At 35.9% G+C, this 16,283-nt stretch overlaps 1 protein-coding gene across 1 annotated transcript in view; it reads left to right on the top strand.

The window, feature by feature from the left end:
* LOC123535613 (serine-rich adhesin for platelets-like) overlaps positions 1-16,283 on the top strand; it is a 47,912-nt gene that overhangs the window by 16,808 nt on the left and 14,821 nt on the right. The window contains exons 6-14 of the mRNA XM_053528889.1: positions 753-913; positions 1,504-1,619; positions 2,417-2,556; positions 3,644-3,904; positions 4,623-4,674; positions 5,420-5,539; positions 11,669-11,747; positions 12,508-12,701; positions 13,172-13,372. Coding sequence (XP_053384864.1) covers positions 753-913; positions 1,504-1,619; positions 2,417-2,556; positions 3,644-3,904; positions 4,623-4,674; positions 5,420-5,539; positions 11,669-11,747; positions 12,508-12,701; positions 13,172-13,372 — 1,324 coding nt within the window. The remainder of the gene's footprint in view (positions 1-752; positions 914-1,503; positions 1,620-2,416; positions 2,557-3,643; positions 3,905-4,622; positions 4,675-5,419; positions 5,540-11,668; positions 11,748-12,507; positions 12,702-13,171; positions 13,373-16,283) is intronic.

Here is a 16,283-nt window from a genome sequence, read left to right as displayed (position 1 = left end):
TGAAAATTAAGGATATTTGAAAATTTACTAACTGAATAGTGAACAGTGCAGACCATGATCAGACTGCACGAATGTGTAGGCTGATCTTGGTCTGCATTGGTCACAAAGGCAGAATCACTTGCCGCCTGCAGGCTTTAAATTTCATTGTTTTGATAAAAACAAATGTTTGCTGGGGAAATTAATCTTATTTTTTGTGCATTTAGACAGATATGATACTCATTTGAGAGTCTTGAAAGATTGTGAATCATGGTTGCGTTGTTTTTTTTTGTATATATACATTTTTATAGTAACTTGCTACATGAATAAGTTGTTTTCTTTCCATGAGTACCAGATAATCAAAATAATATATTAGGTGATCCATCCTCACAATATCTAGACCCATTTGCTGAAAGGCCTCCCCACATTTTTCACTTTTTGAAGGATATATATTTGCTGACTTTTATCTAAAATATATTTAAATTCAGTGAAAGACACAATGTCATCTTTACTATCAAAACAATAAGTTTTAGCTAAAGTTTTAATTTCAAAAGATTTTTTCATACAACATACAACACCATTTTATTCTCTGTTTTTTGTGAATGACGTCTGAACAAGCATGCAGTCACATGGAAAAGAACCATCTTTTGTATTATTACACAAGTGTTGTTTATACAATATTTTTCTATAATTCTCTTTCTGTACAAAAATTGTATGGGATGTTAATAATCTTGTTAAATATTTATCAGGCTAAAGCGGATAGTATATATTTTCAGAATCAAAAGAAGGTATTGGACATCAACTGTCAGAATGCGGACGGCTTCACTCCAGTTATGCTGGCTACTCGTGACATGCAACTGTTTGAAAAACTAGCGTCACAAATGTCGAGAAACTATAACCCTGTAGAAGTCGTGACAGAGCTTCTGTCTGCGAGAGCGTAAGTTTATGAAGAGACATTTCTATTACTAATTATGATAATTGTTTTTACACCAAGTTGTTTTCAACTTTAATTTTAGGATGGTATTTCCGAATTGAAAAGCACCACGGTCAGAGAAAAAGAATAAGTGAAACTAGAGCCTAATGCTAAATTTCTTAGAATATTAGGCCTACTGTAAAATCAATTAATTTCATGGGCATGAAATTTCGTGGTTTGGGTCAAAACGGCAATTTCATAGGGATATGAATTCATGGAGTTCAACTTTTGAACATAAATTGAATGGGAATTTTACCTGTCAGTTGGGATTAAATTTCGCAGATTGACTCAACTGCAGAATCCACGAAAATTAGCCCACCACGAAAATTAATGATTTCACAGTATTTTCAACTGGAGATGTAAAACGAAATTTTCTAGAATATCAGTCCAAGGCAGTTCTAAACTTCATGAAAGTGACCCTCTAACTTTGATGAAGATGAGGCCTGTTTAGAATCTGTAAATTAAAGTTTTGAAATTTCTAATATTCAAAATGAGGCAATTCTAGACTGAGAGTAAGGAATACCAGTAACCCTGATAACTATATTATATTTCAGAGACCTGCATGCTACTGATGGAGATGGTAAAACGTGTGTACATCATGCGTCTCAGTCAAAAGCTCAGATCGCCCAGACAGTTCTTGCCTCCATTATCACAGGAGCTCCAGATCTAGGTAGATTGATTTTTACCATTAAATGCTAAATGGATTAATTGACCATGTGAAGCTCATTCTTACAACTACTAGATATATTAATATTGTATTAAAAAAAAATTTTAAGCAAAAAGTTCATAAGACTTTATAAGAAAAACTGATTTTCCTGACTATAGGTATTTAACATGCATTCAGTGGTGGTAAATCTTGTCTGTTCCAGTTTCAAAACTTTTTTATTTCTATATATATTTTGATGATGCATCTTTTGACCATTACAATAAAAGCACTACTGCAATGTGACCATGATAATTAGGGCATCATGGCTTTTTGCTATTTGAATGTTACAGTTAAAGCATCATTGCAATTTGATAGTTACAACAACAGCTATATGACTATTTGACTGTAACAGTTGGAATTTCATGGCACTTTGATGGTTACAGTTAGAACATTATGGCAATTTGATGGTTACAATAACAGCTGTATGGCTATTTGACTGTAACAATCGGAGTATCATGGCACTTCGATGGTTACAGTTAGAACATTATGGCAATTTGATGGTTACAATAACAGCATCCTGGCAATTTGACTGTAATAGTTGGAATTTCATGCACTTTGATGGTAACAGTTAGAACATCATGGCAATTTGATGGTTAAAATAACAGCATCATGGCAATTTGACTGTAATAGTTGGAGTATCATGGCCATTTCATGGTTACAGTTTACACATCATGGCAATTTCATGTTTCAAAAACAGCATCATGGCAATTTAAATGTTACAGTTAGAGCATCATTGCATATTGTGCTTTAATCTGTTTCAGAACAAAAGGATAAGAGATGTTTTGCCCCTCTACATTGTGCCTCCCTGACAGGAAATTCTGAGTGCCTCAGTACATTGCTGGATGGAGGTTCAGAGGTCAACTCTAGGGGGTTTGCAGGGGCTACTGCACTGCATATCACAGTAAGAAAGTCATTTTCATTTCTGTTTCAATATGTAGCTTTTTATGCCCCCGAAGGGAGGCATATAGTTTTTGAACCGTCTGTCCGTCTGTCGGTCTGTCAGTCTGTCCGCAATTTTCGTGTCCGGTCCATATCTTTGTCATCGATGGATGGATTTTCAAATAACTTGGCATGAATGTGTACCACAGTAAGACGACGTGTCGCACGCAAGACCCAGGACCGTAGCTCAAAGGTCAAGGTCACACTTAGACATTAAAGGATAGTGCATTGATGGGCGTGTCCGGTCCATATCTTTGTCATCCATGGATGGATTTTCAAATAACTTGGCATGAATGTGTACCACAGTAAGACGACGTGTCGCACGCAAGACCCAGGTCCGTAGCTCAAAGGTCAAGGTCACACTTAGATGTTAAAGGATAGTGCATTGATGGGCGTGTCCGGTCCATATCTTTGTCATCCATGGATGGATTTTCAAATAACTTGGCATGAATGTGTACCACAGTAAGACGACGTGTCGCGCGCAAGACCCAGGTCCGTAGGTCAAAGGTCCTAAACTCTAACATCGGCCATAACTATTCATTCAAAGTGCCATCGGGGGCATGTGTCATCCTATGGAGACAGCTCTTGTTTCAAATCTGAGAATACATAAACAGTGTAGCCAAGGACAGAGTCTGTTTACACTTAAATGATGAAGATGACTTGAGTGTAAATTGTGTATAAGTCTTTCAGTTGACCACTCAACAAGTTATTGTATTAAAGTTATTAGCTTTTCTGATCACTGAGGTATTGTCATCACTTCATCATCAGATTTGGCTATGATTTTTTTGTTTGGTCCATTTTTTCTGAAAAAACTGTACAAGCTATAGTTTTGAAACTGTTCACACTTGTTATATGCCCGGAGGGATGTATTATGTTATGACGCTGGTGTCGTCTGTCCATCCGTCCATTAGCAATTTTGTGTCTGCTCCCATAAAAAGATTTAGGATAGGCCCAGAAATTTAGGGTAGGTAGGGATACCAGAAACAAACAATTTTTTTTAGGCCTAAGTTGTCATTTTTCAACTAAAATTAATCAATTATTTTTGCCAGTCCTATAACAATCATGAGAAGGCTACTACAGTGCTGTTAGAACATGGTGCCAATGTAACGTTAACAGATGATCGAGGATTAACTCCCTTGGATTTTGCTAAAACGCGTAAAATGAGGAAAAAACTTCAAGAGGCATGGACCGAGGTGAGGAATTCAAAGTCAACAACCAATTTGGGACCAATTAGGGCCCACAGTCGAGAAGATTTAAGATCTTCTGTTGAAGACCTGACAAAAAGACGTAAAGGGGAAGTCATATTTGAGGTACGATCATTCAGATCACTCTAATTAAAGATTAAAGATAGAAATTTCTTTATAACAGGAATAATTTCACATAATCTGTTGAAATATACATGTTTATTTAAAATGAATGATTGCCAGAATTAGTTACTGTGAATCCGTGGAATGTGATGAGCATAAAATTTGGTTAAAAAATGGCACGTATTTCAGAAGTGAAAAAAGAAGAGGTGAAAAACAAATAATTCTGTATTGTACTGTACTGTAAATAATTATGAGCTTTTTTCATTAATCAGTATTCATGACTTGACACAGTTCTATAGATAAAGCGCACAAAACCCCTCAAAGTTCTATGTTAACATAGATAAGCCTTGAAAATTTCATTTCATGTGCACTGGTTAAAAAACAAAATAACAAATAAAAAGGTAAAGGTATGTAATAAAAACGTCATTGTAGTAGTAGCTTGATCTGGGGTGTTTTTTTCTCTTTCGGATTTTGTTAGGTAATGAGAAACACGGGGGGGGGGGGGGGGGCCTCATGTAATCTGATCTGGCAAAATCCACTGAAGCCTAATACAGCAACCCAGATAAAAAGCTTACTGTCTTTTGAGTTTTATTTTCTGTACTGGTAAACTGTTTAAAAGTAAATTAGGTATGGCAAAATGATGAATTTATTACTGTATGCTTAAGAAAAAGTTTTTAAACTGCCATATAAATTAACTTTATGGAAGTTTTTTTTTTTCCAGGGACTGCCAAGTAATCCTTTTAATGATTCAACCAAGAAAGACTCCATGACTAGTAAGTATTAGCATAATTTGTCACCTCAGTACAAATAGAGGATAGGTACTTCTTTATTTCAGTGCTGTTACCCAATCTTTGTGCTCAAACAACAATACACTTTAGTAATATTTGAACCTACACTGTAAAGACTGGTGTTCTTAATATACTCAGGAATTTTTCCGAACATGGACCCGAATATGGAAATTTAGAGATTTTGCAGTCAGGCCCCATTTATTTTAGGATTTAAAGCAATGTCCTGAAGGATATGTCTTTGCCTTACATTTACTAATTCATGGTTACATTTTTAGTAACATATGAAAGCATTATACTATTACATTAAATGTTGAACTTCAACTTGTCTTAGGGGATATCCATGGCTGAGTGGTTAAGGCCACTGCCTTTATGGATACTATGTGCCAATGTTGGTTTGAATCCTCGCTTTTGATGTAGAACTACTTTAATATGAGACTGGCTTTTGGAAGGTTGGTGGTTCTACCCAGGTGTTCGCCAGTGCTTAAATGTTTGATGGGGCACCTGGTGTCTTTCTCCAGCATAAAAAGCTGAAAACTTCAAAAGGTGCCATAATTATGCCTTTTAATTATGTTAGTAAAACGTTAGACCCAACAATTTTTTTTTTTCATTGTTGCCTTGTTCCATAACATACTGCAGATATTTTGTCTTTACATAAGTTAGTTATATGCCTTTATTGCAAAAAAACCTTCCATTTTCATTATTTATTATGATATGAACAATATTTATTTAGAAAACAGTGAAATAAGAAGATCAAAAAGTTTACGTGAGCTTGGGAGTCTTCGTATAGATATGTTACATGATATATGGTTTCCCAAAAATATGGATGTAACTTTTCCTAGATACAAGAAGGGTTTGTTCAATATGTCATTCATAATAATGTAGTGTTTAATGGTTACAGGGTTTTTGTAAATCATTTGTCTTGGAAGAAGGGTTAATGGCCTAAGGCTGTATCAGCTGTTTATGTTTTTCTGTTCCTGAAGAATTTATATATGGAGTTTTAAAAATTCAGCTTGAAAATGGGCTGAAATGTTTGCAAACCAGTCCCTAAACTCAGTATTTGATTAGCGGAGTCTGAGCACAAATTTGAAATTGGCCAATAGCAAGGCAGAATTTTTAGCATTTGATTGGCTGCTTCTAAGCACAAATTGAAATTTACCGATGGCAAGGCTGAATTTTTAGCATTTGATTGGCTACTTCTGAGCACAAATTTGAAATTGACCTACGGCAGAGCTGAATATTTAGCATTTGATTGGCTGCTTATGAGCACAAATTTGAAATTGACCAATGGCAAGGCTGAATTTTTAGACCAGTCTCCAAACTCATTGTTTTAAACTCATCCTCTTAAATTTTTAAATGCAGTAATAACAGTACTTTGGTCCTTGAGACAAGCCTTACCTTTATCATGCTGGACAGGATTGATTCTGCCATTGTGACCAGTGTAGATCATGATCAGCCTGCACATCTGTGCAGTCTGTTCAAGATCTGCAATGTTTGCTATTCTGTCAGTATCTTTTTGGTTAGCACGGTTTTTAACAGTTAATGGTGCTGTTGAAATTGAAAGATGGGCAAGTTCATTATAGAATTTATCAGGGTAAGGGCTAAAGTTGACTCCTAGTGCAGTAGTTCATAGGTGCAAGTGTATCTTTTACAGTGCTTCTTCTAAGTATTGGTAATTATGAATTTCAAAGTTTGTTGTTCATATTTTTGTGACTTCAGTTTTAGGTGTTGGAGTGGTATATCAGGAAATCTATCATCTGGGTACATCTTGCTTTATCTGTTTTGATTCAAGGGTAGGTGTGTGTACATCACTCGCATATACCAAAGAGAGTTAATGTTTCATATATTTGACCCACCTTTTGGGTTAGGTAAGTCGTTTTTTTTTTAGCTCACCTGTCACAAAGTGACAAGATGAGCTTTTGTGATCGTGCGCTGTCCGTCGTCCGTCCGTGCGTACGTGTGTGCATCCGTGCGTGCGTCCGTAAACTTTTGCTTGTGACCACTCTAGAGGTCACATTTTTCGTGGAATCTTTATGACAGTTGGTCAGAATGTTCATCTTGATGATATCTAGGTCAGGTTCGAAACTGGGTCACGTGCCGTCAAAAACTAGGTCAGTAGGTCTAAAAATAGAAAAACCTTGTGACCTCTCTAGAGGCCATATATTTCATAAGATCTTCATGAAAATTGGTCAGAATGTTCACCTTGGTGGTATCTAGGTCAAGTTCGAAACTGGGTCACGTGCTGTCAAAAACTAGATCAGTAGGTCTAAAAATAGAAAAACCTTGTGACCTCTCTAGAGGCTATATATTTCAGAAGATCTTCATGAAAATTGGTCAGAACTTTCATCTTGATGATATCTAGGTCAAGTTCGAAACCGGGTCACGTGCCTTCAAAAACTAGGTCAGTAGGTCTAAAAATAGAAAAACCTTGTGACCTCTCTGGAGGCCATATATTTCACAAGATCTTCATGAAAAATGGTCAGAACGTTCATATTGATGATATCTAGGTCAAGTTTGAAACTGGGTCACGTGCCTTCAAAAACTAGGTCAGTAGGTTAAATAATAGAAAAACCTTGTGACCTCTCTAAAGGCCATATTTTTTATGGGATCTGTATAAAAGTTGGTCTGAATGTTCATCTTGATGATATCTAGGTCAAATTTGAAACTGGGTCACGTGCGATCAAAAACTAAGTCAGTAGGTCTAAAAATAGAAAAACCTTGTGACCTCTCTAGAGGCCATATATTTCATGAGATCTTCATGAAAATTGGTCAGAATGTTCACCTTGATGATATCTAGGTCAAGTTCGAAACCGGGTCACGTGGCATCAAAAACTAGGTCAGTAGGTCAAATAATAGAAAAACCTTTTGACCTCTCTAGAGGCCATATTTTTCATGGGATCTGTATGAAAGTTAGTCTGAATGTTCATCTTGATGATATCTAGGTCAAGTTCGAAAGTGGGTCACGTGCCATCAAAAACTAGGTCAGTAGGTCAAATAATAGAAAAACCTTGTGACCTCTCTAAAGGTCATATTTTTCATGGGATCTGTATGAAAATTGGTCTGAATGTTCATCTTGATGATATCTAGGTCAAGTTTGAAACTGGGTCACGTGCCTTCAAAAACTAGGTCAGTAGGTCTAAAAATAGAAAAACCTTGTGACCTCTCTAGAGGCCATATATTTCACAAGATCTTCATGAAAATTGGTCAGAACGTTCATCTTGATGATATCTAGGTCAAATTTGAAACTGGGTCACATGCCTTCAAAAACTAGGTCAGTAGGTCAAATAATAGAAAAACCTTGTGACCTCTCTAAAGGCCATATTTTTCATGGGATCTGTATGAAAATTGGTCTGAATGTTCATCTTGATGATATCTAGGTCAAGTTCGAAACTGGGTCACGTGCGATCAAAAACTAGGTCAGTAGGTCTAAAAATAGAAAAACCTTGTGACCTCTCTAGAGGCCATATATTTCATGAGATCTTCATGAAAATTTGTCAGAATGTTCACCTTGATAATATCTAGGTCAAGTTCGAAAGTGGGTCATGTGCCGTCAAAAACTAGGTCAGTAGGTCAAATAATAGAAAAACCTTGTGACCTCTCTAGAGGCCGTATTTTTCATGGGATCTGTATGAAAGTTGGTCTGAATGTTCATCTTGATGATATCTAGGTCAAGTTTGAAATTGGGTCAAAAACTAGGTCAGTAGGTCTAAAATTATTAAAATCTTTTGACCTCTCTAGAGGCCATATTTTTCAGTGGATCTTCATGAAAATTGATCTGAATGTTCACCTTGATGATATCTAGGTCAGTTTCGAAACTGGGTCAGGTGCGGTCAAAAACTGGGCCAGTAGGTATAAAAATAGAAAAACCTTCTGACCTCTCTAGAGGCCATATTTTTCATGAGATCTTCATGAAAATTAGTGAGAATGTTCACCTTGATGATATCTAGGTAAATTTCAAAACAGGGTCACGTACCTTCGAAAAATAGGTCAATAGGTCAAATAATAGAAAAACCTTGTGACCTCTCTAGAGACCATATTTTTCAATGGATCTTCATGAAAATTGGTCAGAATTTTTATCTTGATAATATCTAGGTCAAGTTCAAAACTGGTTCACATGAGCTCAAAAACTAGGTCACTATGTCAGATAATAGAGAAAACGACGTCATACTCAAAACTGGGTCATGTGGGAAGAGGTGAGCGATTCAGGACCATCATGGTCCTCTTGTTTTTTAAATAATTTGGAACCTGTGCAATGAAACAGCCATGTCTGCTGTATTCTTGAGTTTCTAGGAATTATCACCTCGTTTCAACAAGATTACTGGTGTGTATTTCAAAATGCACTGAAACTCAGGAACATTTCTTGCAAACTCCATTGTACGGTATGAATGCATGTTTCATCAGGAAGATTCTTGATTAGTTGAAACAAGATTTACCTGAGTTAGAAGTGAGGTCAAACTTGTGAAAACATTAACCTGATTGGCAGGTGCGTATGATGTAATAATGCACCTGCTCTTGTAATAGTGTTATTCTTTATTACATGTGAGTGTTGACTGATACAGATGCAGTAATGGTTATGTCCATCTGTCTATGAGTTTGTTATATCATTAATTTTTGTAAAGTTGATGTTTTTTTGGTGCTGGGTAGCAACACTGTATAGTAGATTTATTTATATACACAGAAGCACTAAAATGAGGAAGATTTCCATAGCATAAATTTCTGTGTTTTTAAATGACATATATTGGAGCTGTGGATTACAGAGGCTACTGTGTACATACTTTGTACCGTGTAGTTTGTTATTACTAATATGAGCCGTGCCATGGGAAAACCAACATAGTTGGTTTGCGACCAGCATGGATCCATGCTGTTCGCTAACAGTTTCTCTAATTGCAATAGGCTTTGAAAGCGAACAGCATGGATCCTGTGCAGGCTGGTCTGGATCCATGCTGGTCGCAAAGCCACTATGTTGGTTTTCCCATGGCGCGGCTCATATGATTTTTTTTTACAATGGTCCATGGCAGAAACTTGAATGAAACTTACACAGCACTGCTGTGTTTAAAGGCAGAATACGTAACTCGGAACCAATATCACAGCTGTAATTTCTGTACGCTCATATTGTAGAGGAGAGTGAAATGTGTTTCTTGTGTGGTATATGTAAACTAATGTGGTAGAGGAGTTTTAGCTTTGGTTGCTTTAATATTTTACTTTAAAAGTTTGGTATAAAAAGTTTACATTTTACTATCTATGAGTCTTTGAATATGACTTTCGCAAAGAGTGATTGAAACATTTATATTTGAGGCGTTTCTTACAGATATGTCTGTTTAAATAGAAATTTCATAGAAATATTTTGTTTAAGAATATTAAATTCAAGAATTCCATTATTCTCTTAGAATTATGTTTCATACTGTATTTGCATGGAGAGCATGGGACGACAAAGTACAAATACATAAGTACAAAATTAAATACATTGGACGGCAAAGTACAAATACATGGGATGACAAAGTACAAATACATGGGACGACAAAGTACAAATACATAAGTACAAAATTAGATACATTGGACGGCAAAGTACAAATATATGGGATGACAAAGTACAATTACATGGGTTGACAAAGTACAAATACATGGAACGACAAAGTACAAATACATAAGTACAAAATTAGATACATTGGACGGCAAAGTACAAATACATTGGATGACAAAGTACAAATACATGGGATGACAAAGTACAAATACATAAGTACAAAATTAGATACATTGGACGGCAAAGTACAAATACATGGGATGACAAAGTACAAATACATGGGATGACAAAGTACAAATACATGGGACGACAAAGTACAAATACATAAGTACAAAATTAGATACATTGGACGGCAAAGTACAAATACATGGGATGACAAAGTACAAATACATGGGATGACAAAGTACAAAGTACAAATACATGGGATGACAAAGTACAAATACATGGGATGACAAAGTACAAATACATGGGACGACAAAGTACAAATACATAAGTACAAAATTAGATACATTGGACGGCAAAGTACAAATACATGGGATGACAAAGTACAAATACATGGGGTGACAAAGTACAAATACATGGGATGACAAAGTACAAATATATAAGTACAAAATTAGATACATTGGACGGCAAAGTACAAATACATGGGATGACAAAGTACAAATACATAAAGTACAAATACATGGGATGACAAAGTACAGATACATGGGATGACAAAGTACAAATACATAAGTACAAAATTAGATACATTGGACGGCAAAGTACAGATACATGGGATGACAAAGTACAAATACATAAGTACAAAATTAGATACATTGGACGGCAAAGTACAAATACATGGGATGACAAAGTACAAATACATGGGATGACAAAGTACAAATACATAGGATGACAAAGTACAAATACATGGGATGACAAAGTACAAATACATAGGATGACAAAGTACAAATACATGGGATGACAAAATATAAACAGCTGTAAAAGCTTGATACCAGCTAAATATTATAAACTTCATAAAGCTGACAGCCTGCCCGCTTAGCTTAGTAGGTAGAGCGTCGGTCTACGGATCACAGGGTTGTGAGTTCGATCCTCGGGCGGGGCGTATGTTCTCCGTGACTATTTGATAAACGACATTGTGTCTGAAATCATTATTCCTCCACCTCTGATTCATGTGGAGAAGTTGGCAATTACTTGCGGAGAACAGGTTTGTACTGGTACAGAATCCAGGAACACTGGTTAGGTTAACTGCCCGCCATTACATGACTGAAATACTGTTGAAAAATGGCGTTAAACCCAAAACAAACAATCATAAAGCTGACATTCTTTTTTTTTAGATGGTGACTGATGTTGTTGTGAGGCTCAAATACTGCTTCAGTAAAGGAATATTTATTTGATCTTTATATTTTCTTCTGTACTGAAAATCTAATTTTTCCTCACAAGTTATTTTTTTAATTCTTTCAGATCCAAAGGGTATCACAAGGCACTTGAGTCTCAAAGAAAAGTCTAAAGGAGAAGATGAGTTCTCTCAGCCTCATTTAAGGTGAGAAACCTTACTGTATCGGTGGATATTTTTTTAGGGTCAAAAAGTTCGCAAACTGCCGATTCCAGAAGTTTACCGAGTGGAAATATCTGCGTATTGCCATATTTGTTTATCTTTACTTGACTTTAATGATGTGTTTTTGTGAACGTGGAAGTTTAGGCTGGCTGATATTTTCACGAATTTCTTGAAATAATATTTAATTAGAGATGTCAAAATAATGTTTCTGTAGTGTAGGGATAACGCATGTTTTTTCGTGTTATAAAGTCTGCAGAATCCCGAGGGATTCTGAAGATGTTATAACATGAAATGAACATGCGTTCATGCTATTCTAGCATAAAACTCAGAAAAAACTAATAAATGAATACATTCTACCTCAACGTCATTAAATTTCCAGGAAATGCGCGGGAATATCCGAGTTTTTTTTTCACGTTGACATCATTTCCATTTGAATTATCTGTTTTGGGGGCGTAATACATTTACGCTTTGCCATGGAACGCGCATATATAAAAAGGTGTTATAACAGCACGTGAGCACGAGAATCTCTCTGTTAACACACGTTTTCTCTCTTGTTTAAAACACCCCCGAAAAGTGACAGTAACAGCAGTTTTATGCTAGAATGTGTAATAACATTAAAATATTCAACATATTTTACCCTTGTATACAATGTCATTAACCACTGGTTAAAAAAGGTATAGGCTCTGCATAATGGGATTTAGACATTCTTTTATATTGAGAATAATTAACAGTCTTCCTTTTACAGAGACAGTGTACGAAAGCTGGGACAAGTAAGGAACCAGCAGAAGCCATCACCACTGCCGAGGACCAAATCTCGAAGTATAGAAAGACTGCCAGTAATAAGCCCCGATCGTGTTAGTTCAGATCGTAACCTAGAGTCACCAGTTATGTTTGGAAGAAACTCAAGACTTAGGAGATCATTTGAGGACAGGAAGCAGGGTAAGGATTTTTCAGGTCATGAGTTTTTGAGCATTTTTCTGCACTTATTAAACTATGAAACATTCAAAGGTTTATGATGTCTTTTGATGAATATAACATTTTACCATTTGATATTCTTTATTTCTTACTGTTTGAAAATAGCACTGTGATTTGCATTGAAAATATCACTATGATTTACATTGAAAATAGCATTATGCCTTACATTGAAAATATCACTATGATTTACATTGAAAATAGCACTTTGGTTAACATTGAAAATAGTGCTGTGGTTAACATTGAAAATAGGCCTTTGATTTACATTGAAAATAGCACTTTGGTTAACATTGAAAATAGCACTTTGATCTACATTGAAAATAGCACTGTGGTTAACGTTGTAAAAAGCCCTTTGATTTACATTGTAAATGCACTGAAAATAGCATAATGATTTACATGGACAATAATATGTCAACTGAGCTTAAATTTATTTCAAGGTCGGGGAAGGAAGGTAAATCCAATGACTGCCAGAGAAAGCTCAAACCTTACAGATGAGGTGTTTGAAAGGTTTTCACCAGCACCAGCTTCTCCAACCCCTAGTCACCACAGACGCAGTGAGTCCGACCCCAACCGAGGGACCCCAAACCTGATGGAACTAGCTGCATCATGTGAACCTTACTTACATGGCCAGAAGAGAGGTAGGTCACATGAGATTGCAAAATATATTCCTTAATTTTGAATAGATTTGGTGTCAGTGAAATGTATTCAGGTAGAATATACCTGAGGTATAATTTATTTTGAATATACCTGTTAATAAACAGTATCTTAATTGGTACTTAAACATAATATACATTATGAAAGAGCTGGAATAAAAGTGCTGCACATGTATATAGTGGGCCATGGTTATTTTCATGGTAGATAGAACAAGGCATTTATTACTTACCGTATTTTTGTGTGTATAGGTCGCGGTAATGTATAGTCCGCATCTAATTTTTGCTCTGGAAATGGTCGGAAAATTTAACTTCTAGCGTATTAGTCGCAGTTAAATTTCGGATTTTTTTCCCAGCAATATTTAATATTTACCGGCAAAAAAGTTATGGCGGCGGCCATATTGATGCCGCGGACTGAATTATTATCAGAACCTGATTGGTGGAAATCGGACAGTGTTATTTTCGTTCCCAACCGTTTCGTACTAACAGTAGTATCGGTAACAGACTACATCAAAGAAAAGCGACTTTTTGACACTAATCATGCAAGTTTAAGTGTGAATTGTTTGCACAGCAATTATAACACCTTTCCGTGTCATGTAATTAACCGCGTTCTTTTGATTCTGAGTAAAAAGATTAACAAAATATCTCTTTTTGGATTTTTTTCTTTTATTTAAAAATCAAAAGTAAAAAATTATCTTTCAAGTTTTTTAATACGCTAAGAATTGGTATAAACAATGTTTGGAATGGAGGACGGATCTGTCCGGATTTTATCCAACCCGGAGTACATGTCAATGGCGTCCAGTAAAACAAAAGTAGAAACAAACGTAATTCAGACTGCAAAAACATCTTTGAATTAAAGTCATTCGTAATTTTAATATTCTGTATGGGTTATTTACGATATATTTTATTGAAAGTAACCGCTATTGGTTGAAAAGCCGCCGATATTGATATTTTTTGTCCATTTTGTTCGTTCGTAACAGAATACAGATGCACGTAATTTTGCGAGAGCTACGGTCAGAAAATTGGCCCGAAAAAAAAAACTGCTGGCAATGTTCTGTCGTATAGGTCGCAGGAACTTTTTCAGGCAGCAAAATGGGTAGAAAAAGTGCGACCTATACACACCAAAATACGGTACGCATTTATTACTTACAACTTAACACAAAGAACAAAAAAAAATGTGCATCTACAGCATTTAAAAGATGAAAATAGGAGCATTTGAGGTTATATTTTGGTATAGCCAGTGAAAACAAGAGAAATTTTTTGGCTTGATTGATGATTCGCAGAAACTTGCTAAAATAAGAAAGAAATCACCATGGTAACAGCTTCAACTCCTTCAGTGCAAAACATGTTTGATTGAAAGGATTTACGTTTGACAACAATAGCGGAAGGATTGTTACTTATCATTCATACCATTATTTAGGTGGTTATTAATTACATTTTAAAGCAACCTATTCACACATTTTAGTCAAAAAAAAAATTATCTCAGAAATTTATAAAACTTTGGTACTGTGAAAATTACTAATGGGATAAAGTTTAGATATATTTTTGTGAGATATTGTCATCAATAACCAAAAATACTGTGCAGGAGGGAGTAAACCATTATAATGCTTTTGAAATAATGGAGAAAATCAATATTCTTTCTGCTTTTTTACTAATAAATAACAGTTGTTTCACCATGTTTCAATATCGTATATACATTCTATGCCAAACTAAGTGGGAATCAACATGTTGAAAAATTTTACTCAACCTGTGGGCAATTAGCTTTAAAAGCATTATTAGGGCCTCCGTGGTTGCTGACTTCAAATCACTTGCCCCTCACCAATGTAGGTTTGAGCCTCACTTGTGGCATTGAATTCTTCATGTGAGGAAGCCATCCAGCTAGCTTATGGAGGGTGCCCACATGTGATTGAATATTTCATAGAGGGGCACTTTGGGTCATCCTCCACCATCAAAGCTGGAAAGTTGCCATATGACCTATAATTGTGTCAGTGCAACCTTAAATCCAGAAAAAAAAACATTATTTCTAGTAAGTGGTAAAAATTCACAAGTAGCTTTAAACATCAGCAGCTTTAAAAACAGTTCAAATGACAAGAAAAAAATTCTGGTCACTTTTACATTGTAAATAGTGTTATTAATTAGCTAAGAAATGTAGCTGTCACATTTTGTAAATGTGTAGTGATAATTAGATGGTTCAGGCGTAGAAAGAAGTTTAAGTAAAAATCTGGTGAAAATAATATATATTGTTGTAATGTTAGAATTCATTATTTATTATACCCCCACAAAACAAAGTTTGGTGGGGGGTGTATATAGGAGTGAGCTTGGCGGTCGGTTGGTCGGTCGGTCGATTTGTTGGTTTTGCATGGTTTCCGGATGATAACTCAAGAAAGGCTTGACCAATTTAAATAATTTTTGGTACACAGGTGTAACATCAGAAAATACAGGTCAAGTTCGAATTTGGGGTCAGTAGGTCAAAGGTCAAGGTCACAGTGACCCTAAACAGTCAAACGGTTTCCGGATGATAACTTCAGAACACTTGGGCCTAGGATCATAAATTTTGGTACACAGGTGTAACATCATGAAATGCAGGTCAAGTTCGACATTGAGGTCTGTAGGTCAAAGGTCAAGGTCACAGGGACTCGGAACAGTTAAATGGTTTCCGGATGACAACTTGAGAACACTTGGGCCTGTGATCATAAATTTTGGTACACAGGTGTAACATCATGAAATGCAGGTCAAAGTCAAGGTCACAGGGACTCGGAACAGTTAAATGGTTTCTGGATGATAACTTGAGAACGCTTGGGCCTAGGATCATAAATTTAAGTACACAGGTGTAACATCATAAAATGCAGGTCAGTTTCGACTTTGAGATCAGTAGGTCAAAGGTCAAGGTCACAGTGAC

The sequence above is a fragment of the Mercenaria mercenaria genome, chromosome 17, assembly GCF_021730395.1.
Source record: "Mercenaria mercenaria strain notata chromosome 17, MADL_Memer_1, whole genome shotgun sequence".
In the NCBI taxonomy this organism is placed as follows: Eukaryota; Metazoa; Mollusca; class Bivalvia; order Venerida; family Veneridae; genus Mercenaria; species Mercenaria mercenaria.
The sequence above is the reverse complement of the archived record's forward strand: the minus strand, read 5'-3'. Positions and strand labels throughout refer to the sequence as shown.